The sequence below is a fragment of the Arabidopsis lyrata genome, assembly GCF_000004255.2.
Source record: "Arabidopsis lyrata subsp. lyrata unplaced genomic scaffold ARALYscaffold_5, whole genome shotgun sequence".
NCBI classification, from domain to species: Eukaryota; Viridiplantae; Streptophyta; class Magnoliopsida; order Brassicales; family Brassicaceae; genus Arabidopsis; species Arabidopsis lyrata.
In genome coordinates this window covers 10,183,994-10,192,977 of record NW_003302551.1, presented here as the reverse complement: position 1 = coordinate 10,192,977, position 8,984 = coordinate 10,183,994, and the positions used below count along the sequence as shown (strand labels likewise).

At 48.4% G+C, this 8,984-nt stretch overlaps 1 protein-coding gene across 1 annotated transcript; it reads left to right on the top strand.

Moving 5' to 3' along the window:
* Nucleotides 1-1,219: 1,219 nt before the first annotated feature.
* On the top strand, nt 1,220-4,454 carry LOC110228500 (uncharacterized protein At3g60930, chloroplastic-like). Its single transcript, XM_021026147.1, has 3 exons — nt 1,220-1,349; nt 3,249-3,709; nt 3,783-4,454. Exons 1-3 carry the CDS (start codon nt 1,220-1,222, stop codon nt 4,452-4,454), a joined length of 1,263 nt encoding a protein of 420 aa, XP_020881806.1.
* The last annotated feature ends 4,530 nt before the right edge of the window (nt 4,455-8,984 follow it).

Here is an 8,984-nt window from a genome sequence, read left to right as displayed (position 1 = left end):
TTAAAATAATTTTATTACCAAGATGAGGATGATTTAATTGGGAATTTAGAAAATGAGTATATCTTAGAGGAAGGAGAAGATTATAACTAATTTTGATGTAACTTCAATGGAAAAAGTTGTGAATTGTGAACATAAAAAATTAGATATGGTTTTATGTTAGTTTATTATGGGCAAAAATTAGTAGTTTAAAGTTCTCAATCTTAGCAATAATAAGTATAAATGTTTTATAGTTTTGGTCACTTTCTTGTTTATGAATCTAAATTTAGTTCTAGCTATCAAAAATTGAAATCAAGATTGGTTACAAAATTATAATATTTTATTCAATATAAGGTTGTGTTGCACTATAACATATTTTTTAGAATTCCTATACAAATAAGATACTTTTAGCTGATTAACATTTGTTCCACTCTGTCAATATTAAATACAAATATGCACACAACTAGATACTTAGAAAAACACAAATTAGTTCAATTTTTTTTTTTTTTGGTATGAACAAATTAGTTCAGTTATGTTGCAATTATTATGGACCGTTATAATAAAATGTATTAGTTGAGATAAGATTTGTGGAAGGCGAAACTAACACAATCGAGATTTGTCTAGGGTTTTAATTTAGGGATACGATTTGCGGGAATTCTCAAAGAACGACAGAATCAATTGATACCAAAGATGGTGTTCTTGATATTATTAAGAAAAAGATGACTTTGATCGTACAAGAGTTTGATCGTAAAAGAAAAAGATGTTTGTGCTGTGAGAGCTTTGCGTAGTGTAAATTCTAGAGCGATATTCCTTGCTTTCTGCGAGAGCCTTGAATCTCTTTATATAGGGGTGATAAACCGCCTCTCCAGCGATATTCTCGGAAGATTTCCATTTATCTTGAAGTCGGCTCAGAATATCGCGGATTAGGATAGTTTCCTTATTCTTCGGGGTTTTTCGGAAGTTTTCCTGATTTGAGTTGATCTTTCGAGATTCTCCTTTATCATTTCCGGGTCTATCGGAAATGATCCTTCGGAAATGACGCCTTGCTTGGAAATGATACTTTGAAGATGAATATTTATCAAGTCTTTGCCTCGGGTGATGATGAAGACTTCGCCTCGGAGAACTTGTGCAATCGGCTCGGGTATACAGGAGAGACTAGCTCGGGTACCCCGAGCTGTCTTGTTCGAGTACCCCGAGGCGATGGGCTCGGGCACTCCGAGGCGATTGGGCTCGGGTATCCCCAATGTCGTGTCCGGGTACCCCCGAGGCGATGGGCTCGGATACCCCCGATGTCTTGTTCGGGTACCCCCGAGGCGATGGGTTCGGGTACCCCGAAGCGACCGGGCTCGGATACTACAAGATGATGGGCTCGGGTACCCTAGGCTGATTAGGTGGATAACCCGAGGTGGATGATGCGATATCCCGAGGTGATCTCTGTAAAACTCCCGAGGTGTTCTAAGTCTGGCTCGGCGCCAAAGGATGGAATCCGACCCCAACAGTTAGCCCCCCAGCTCGTTAGTTTGGAGAACCAAGCGTGACGAGCTTTATGACAATTAGGCCGAGCCGTTTACTTTGGACAGTTCGGTCCCTTTAAAGTTTTTGGCGATTCGAATTCCTCTGTCGTTTCATCTTCTCTTGGCGTGTGACGGTTGGGATTCCTTCTCGAGAAGTGGAAAGGTCCTTTCGCTGATTCCCGAGATTCGTGCGGATGCGAAGTATCCTACTCAATTCGTGCGTGTCCGACGCGCCTTAGACGCGGATACGATGTGTTTTATTTGGCTCGCTCATACCCGACGCGCCCTAAATCTCTATAAATGTTAAGTCTCCGACTCATTTTTTCATTTCGCAACTGCAAAGGAAAATTTTCAAGGTTCGTTCTCTTCTCTCTCTGATCTTGAGTTCTTGCATTTTATACTTTTTCCGTTATACTTCCGTCGTAGCGCCACCGTCATTAGATCTAGGTCGATTTCTCCGATCTGTCAAGCTTTGTTCTTCCGATCAACTCCTTCAATTGCCCGAGCCGGAAAATGTCTCTCTCTGATTCCAGTGATTCGCCCCGAGGTGACACTCATCTCCCTGTCTACAAGAGAAAGATGGTCTGGAGTTCTTCGAGTGACCCCGAGGCGGGAACCACGGACCGTCAGATCGAGTTGTACCGCGGTAGTGATGCAGAGTCGACCTCACGGGAGGAAGACCCGAGCCGTTTCGTTGCTCGGGAAGACACGATTGCGGATGTGGCTCGGGATCAGGATTTGCCTGATGACCCCGAGGCGATTTTGAGTAGAAGGAGGATCCATCCACCGGCAGCTGGTGAAGCTGGAGTCTCGTGCTGGCGAAATGCCCCCGAGGCGCCTCTACTTCCTATTAAGGCCGAGGAGGTTCACAACGATTCTGACGAGGCGGCTAGGTTGCTCCAAGCTAAAGTCCAAGCAGCCAAGGGTCAACAGAAGAGAAAACGAGCCAAGAAAGCTAAGAAACCTGATCCCCCGGGTTCCACTTTATGCACGGAGGATTCCCTTCGGGATCTCAAGGCTCGATTCGGTTTTAGCGAGGGGATTGAACTAAGACTTCCAACTCCGAGCGAGCGAGCGGACGATCCGCCGGAGGGGTTTCTCACCCTTTATGAGGGGTTCTTCTACCACTGCTACCTCTGGCTTCCGATTCCGAGGCCTATATTGGCGTTTCTATGGTCGTACAAGATCGCTTTGTCTCAGATCACAACCCGAGGCTTGCGCCATCTTATAGGGATTCTAGTCCGGAGTATTGAGACGGTCAACCTTGTCGACCTTAGCCACTTAAGGAATCTCCTAGAGATCCGGCGCATACCAGGCCCTGTTGAGGGATTTTACATATCTCCGAGGCCAAATAGGAGGGTTATCGGTGGTTTCCCGAGCAAGGATGAGAAGTACACCGACCATTTCTTCTTCGTAGCCTTGAATGAGTATAGTGTCCACGAGGACTACTTAGGGAAAGTTGTTGGAAAGTGGAGAAAAATTGGTACTACGCCCGAAGCCGTATTTGCTGTTTTGTTTTGCTTTAAACTTTTCACTGAGTGTTTTCTTGTTTACGCAGATCGGAACCCGTCATTTCTCGAAGACGTTCCCGAAGGCTTTCTGGATCTACACGACGAACTAATAGCTCGGAAGTGCGATTGGACGAAACACTTCTCCCAAGAAAGAATTGAGAGAGCCCTGCGTCTACTGCACGGAGCTCCTTGCCAATCCTCTTCCGAATCGTCCGATCATCGCCTAGATCATCTTATCAAGATGCAGGGAGCTGCGCAGTCTCTGAGAGCCAGGAAAGCTGCCAAAAGAAGGCGGCTAAGGAAAAAGTTGTTTTGGAGGCAAACTTCAGACCTCCTACTCCTCCCGAGGCCAGCCTTGAGGTCGTCGTTGGTGCCGAGGCGACCGATGAAGCTTGGGATGTGGCTTCGATCGTGCCCGAGGTGGCCGAGCATATCTCCCCTAAGATCGATGTCCCCGAGGTGGTAGGGGCTCTGGTTATTGCTGCTCCAGCCGCCGAGGCGAAATCCAAAACTAGGGGAAAAAGACCCCGAGGTGATGGCTCGGGAGTTTCTAGGAAGGAGAAGAGGAGTCCTAGTGTAACTCCAGTGTATAAGGACAAGATCGCTTCGGCGAACCTTGTCGCTTCTTGCTCGGGTCCGCCACTGTCTGCTCTCGAGGCCTTGTTGGAGGCTCAAAACTATCGCAAAACCGCTGCTGGATTTCTGAAGGTATTGATCTGTCCCTGATGTGTTTTACTATCGTTTTCATATTTGGTTGCTAATGATTCTCGTTCTTTTTCAGGCCTTCCAATCTATGAACTCCATGGTTCGGGCCTATGATTTTGGAGCTCGGAAGTCCGAGCTGGTCCGTGAGAGATCGGAGATGTCCCGAGCTGAGGTCGAGGCTAGGTTTTCCGAGGCGATCACGGCTAAACAAGAAGCCGAGGCGTTGGCCAAGGCCGAGAAGGTGGAGCGGTTGAAAGCTTCTGAGCTCGAGGCCGAGATTTCACGCCTCCATCGGTTATTTACCGAAGAGAAGGCTCTCCGGGAGAAGGAGATTATCAGAGAGCGGAGGGCATCCAAAAGGGAGTTTGCCGAGAAGGTCAAGGCTATCGAGGCGAAGATGGACCAGTACGGGAAGGTGTCCAAGCGCTATATGTACTTGGTGCAAGCGTGGGCCAATGCCGAGCTGATAGCCGAGCTGGAGGAAGGGAAAAAGGTGGAGGATGAGAAGGCCGAGGTCCTTCAATGGACGGCTGAGTATGGGGACGCCGAGGATGAGTACGTCCGTCTCAGGACCGAGCTGCGAGAGGACTTGAAGCTTCCTCCGGTTTCCCCGGACTCTGTCGACGATAGCTTCGGGAACCGTTCGATCGAGGGTGCCACGGCTGCGATAGGCGTTGCCGACCAGTCGGGTTCGAACCGAGGTACCGAGGTAGCTCAAGTTTCGCCGGTTAACCAAGATTCGATCTGATCCCGAGATGTCTTTTTATTCTCTCTTTTGCCCTTTTTTGTAAGACATGCCTGGACGGCTTTATCCACTGAATATTATGTTAAGTATTTTTATCTTAAAATTTTTCCGAACTGAATCCAATACTAATGTCAAATAGCTGGATTTAACTTCCGAGCCAAAGGCGAAAAGAATCGTGCACCAGTGTTAAGTTAACCGGGTTTATGATTTGCTCGTTGAGAAGTTAAATCCAAACGTCTTAACTTTCGAGCCGAAAGTGAAATGAATCGTGCACCAGTGTTAGGATAACTGGCTTTTGGTTACGTGGGACTAATCCTTATCGGTTGCGACCCGAGCTGATATAGTCGAAGCCAGTGCTTAGAAGCGAACTGGGGTACCAGTGTCGAAGTCAATTGGGTTTTCTGAAGACAATTTCTTTATGGCAAGATATCTCCGACCGAATCGTCTCGAATGCTTATATAGCGCGCTGTAACCGAGGCGGTGAAATGAGCTCTCTGTTCATGGACGTGGCCATCGTCCGAACGAACTGTTGGCTTTGTGGGTCGATAAGGAGACCGTAAAGGTTCCCGAGATGAATTTTGGGATAGATGTTGAGGTGGATAAAAATGAAAATCCGAAGGGTAAAAACTTAGAAAATTTGAAAAATTTAGTGGGAGTATATGTATACGGACCCACTCCCCCCCCTTTTTTAATTAGGGGGGGTAGCTGAACTCGTCCGAGGACGAGCTGCCTACGTACCCTTTTCAGGGATCAAGCCACCCCGTAGTTCGAGTACATGCGTACCTTAGGTTTTTAGCGGTAGTATTTCCTTAGATGCATTGCGTTCCAGGATCTAGGTACTGCTTTGTCGTTCATGTTGATGAGTTCGTAGACGCCGGGACGGATTACCTTTGCGATCGTGTAAGGTCCCTCCCAATTCGCGCCGAGCTTACATGCATTCTGCTAGGCGGTATTCTGGAAAACTTTGCGCAGTACGAGATCTCCTTCGTGGAAACAGCGATGCTTAACGTGAGAATTGTAGTACCGAGCCGTTGCATTCTGATAGTTCTGCATACGGATCAAAGCCGAATCTCTTCTTTCGTCAATTAAGTCCAGCTCGTCCAGCATCATCTGAGTGTTGGAATTTTCCTGCTCGGGGAGAAAACGTCTTCTTAGTCCCGGGATCTCGGCTTCGGTGGGAATCACACACTCTGCGTCGTAGACAAGGGCGAAAGGCGTTTCTCCCGTGGCCCGCCGCGGCGTGGTTCTGTGCGACCATAGTACTCCTTCCAATTCGTCGGCCCAGCGGCTTTTCTTCGCGTCGAGGCGCTTTTTTATTCTGTCGAGAATCGTCTTGTTTGCCGCTTCGGCCTGACCGTTTCCCTGAGGGTACCGAGGCGTAGACTTGCTGAGGTGAATTCCCCATTTCTCGCAGAATCCTTCAAACCGAGCCAAAATAAACTGCGATCCGTTGTCTGTAACGATCTCGTAAGGTATCCCGTGGCGGCATATGATGTTCTTCCAGACGAAGTTCTCGACCTGCGCGTCTTTGATGCTAGCGTAGGAGTCCGCCTCGATCCATTTGGAAAAGTAGTCTGTCAGTACGAGGACGAGTTTTTTCTGCTTGGAGTTGTGTAGAGGTCCAATGATGTCCATGGACCATCGCATGAATGGATAAGGCGAAGTGATGGAAGAGAGGAGCTCGGCGGGTTGATGAATGGTTGGTGCGTGCCTCTGGCATTTGTCACACCGTTGAGAAAACTTCTCGCAGTCTTTGACCATTGTCGGCCAAAAATATCCGTGGCGTTTGATCTTTATAGCTAGGGCTCTCCCGCCAGAATGGTTTCCGCAAGATCCACCGTGTACTTCTTCCATGACTCTACGAGCTTCATTTCCTTCGACACAGATAAGGAGGGGACCGGAAAATCGCCATTTAAAGAGTTCTCCGTCGATCAGAGTATACCGAGCCGCTTTTGCCTTAAGCTTCCGAGCTGCCCATTTTTCAGTAGGAACTTCTCCATCGGCTATGTAGCTTCGGATGGCTCTGATCCATTTGGCGTCGCTTCCGTACTCGGGCTCAGTTGCGTCCGTAGTTTGCTGGTTTAGCAGTTCGATGTCCATTTTTTCCGGTTCTACTGTCTCCCGAGCCGTTAGAACTTGGTCCTTGCTATTATCTTCGATGCTCGGTTTTTCGATGAACTCAACCGGTATGATTCTCTTCAGATTTGGGTCGGAGGTTGAAGCTAGAGCTGCTAAGGCATCGGCCGATGTGTTCTCACCTCGTGGGATTCTGGTTAGCTCGAACTCTCCGAACTGTTTCGCCAAGTCTTGCGTGAGAGCAAGATACGCTTCCATTTGTTCGTCGCGAGCCGCGTATTCTCCATTGAATTGATTAGCCACGAGCTGGGAGTCGCAAAAGGCTCGCAGCTTGTTGATCTTAAGTCCCCGAGCCAGCTTAAGTCCTGCTATCAACGCTTCATACTCAGCCACGTTGTTAGTCGCGTCGAAATTTAGCCGAAAGGATTGTTCAAGAATTTCACCCTCTAGCGATGCTAGGCGGATTCCGACGCCAGAGCCTTGTTTTGAAGATGAGCCGTCGACATGGAGGATCCAAACAGCGTTTGGTGACTCTTCTCGGGCGTTCTCTGTTGGTAGCTCGATGATAAAATCGGCTAGGACTTGAGATTTCGCGCATGTTTTCTTCCTGTATTCGATGTCATACTCGCTGAGTTCTACTGCCCATTTGGCCAGGCGTCCCGATTGGCTCGGACTGTGCAGGATGGTTTGGAGTGATACGGGCGCCATGACGACAATTGAGTGAGACTGGAAATATAGCCGTAGTTTCCGAGCTGACATTACTACGGCGAGGGCGAGCTTTTCCGTTTTCGGGTAGCGTGTTTCCGTGTCGGTGAAAGTTTGCGAGACATAAAATATCGGCTTCTGCTCTCCTCTGTCTTCCCTGACTATGACTCCACTTATCGCCGTATCAGAGACTGCGATGTACAGAAATAATGGCTCGCCCGGGACTGGTTTCGCCAACACCGGTGGATTAGCCAAATACTTCTTCAGTTCCTGGAAAGCTTCTTCGCAGCGATCGGTCCATTCGAATTTCTTGTTCCCGCGCAGAGTATCGTAGAAAGCCAGGCATTTGTCAGTGGACCGCGAGATGAATCGGTTCAAGGATGCGACTCTCCCGGTGAGACGTTGGACTTCGCGCTTGTTCTATGGTGAGGGCATATTCAGTAGAGCATCGATTTGCTTCGGGTTTGCCTCGATGCCTCGGTGAGTTACGAGATATCCCAAGAATTCTCCCGACTTTACCGCGAAACGACATTTTGCCGGGTTGAGCTTCATGTTGTGCTTGTTGAGCTGGCGAAAACAGTCGCGTAGATGGGCTATGTGATCGCTTTCTTCAAGGGATTTGACTAACATGTCGTCAATATAAACTTCCATCGTCTTCCCGAGCTGCTCGGAGAACATCCTGTTGATGAGCCGTTGATACATTGCGCCAGCATTCTTGAGTCCAAAGGGCATGACTTTGTAACAGTAGATACCTCGGTCTGTGATGAATGCTGTCTTCTCGCGATCGTCGGGGTGCATGAGAATCTGATTGTATCCTGCGAAAGCATCCATGAATGATAGCAACTTCTTTCCCGCGGTTGCTTCCACTAAGCGATCGATATGTGGGAGTGGAAAACTGTCTTTAGGGCAAGCTTTGTTCAGATCGGTGAAATCGACGCAGACTCTCCACTTGCCGTTCTTCTTTTTAACCACGACAGGATTTGCTAACCAGTCCAGATATCTTGCTTCGGAGATCGAGCCGATCTTCAGGAGCTTTTCTACTTCGGCGTTCACGGCATCTGCGCGATCCCGACCCAATTTTCTTCGCTTCTGCTTGATGGGCTTGAAAGATGGGTCAACATTCAGCTCGTGGCAGATTACGTCGATGCTTACCCCAGGTAGATCTTTAGCTGACCAGGCGAAGGTGTTGATGTTCTCTTTGAGGAATGAGATGAGCTCGGTCTTGATTTCCTCGGTTAAGTCGCTGCCAATTTCCACGCATCGTTCGGGCCGTTCGTCGTCGAGGCTAATGGAGATTATAGGATCCGAGGTAGGCTTCTTCTCCTCGCGCGCCTCCTCGATCTGTAATTGCTATAACTGTTTAGATATAGCCTTCTCTTCACTCCGGCCAAGTTTTGATTTCTTGTGATCGGTTTCAGCCTTCGCTTCAGTGACAGGGTTTCGGACTGCCCCAGATCGTTTTCACACCATTGGGGGTCGGGAATTTGACACACAGATGATATGTTGATGCGACAGCTCGCATTAGATTTAACCACGGAGTTCCCATTATGACGTTGTAGATGGTAGGTTGATCGGTGACTGAGAAGTTGACTATCTTTGTTACCCCGCCGGCTCGGACTGGTAGCTGGATGGTTCCAAGCGTCATCAAAGTTTCCCCTGAAATCCGAGGACAGGCCTCGGGGTCGGAATCACTTGTGACATGTCGATGTTCATTTGTCGGAGCATTTCGCGAAAGATTACGTCGATGGTGCT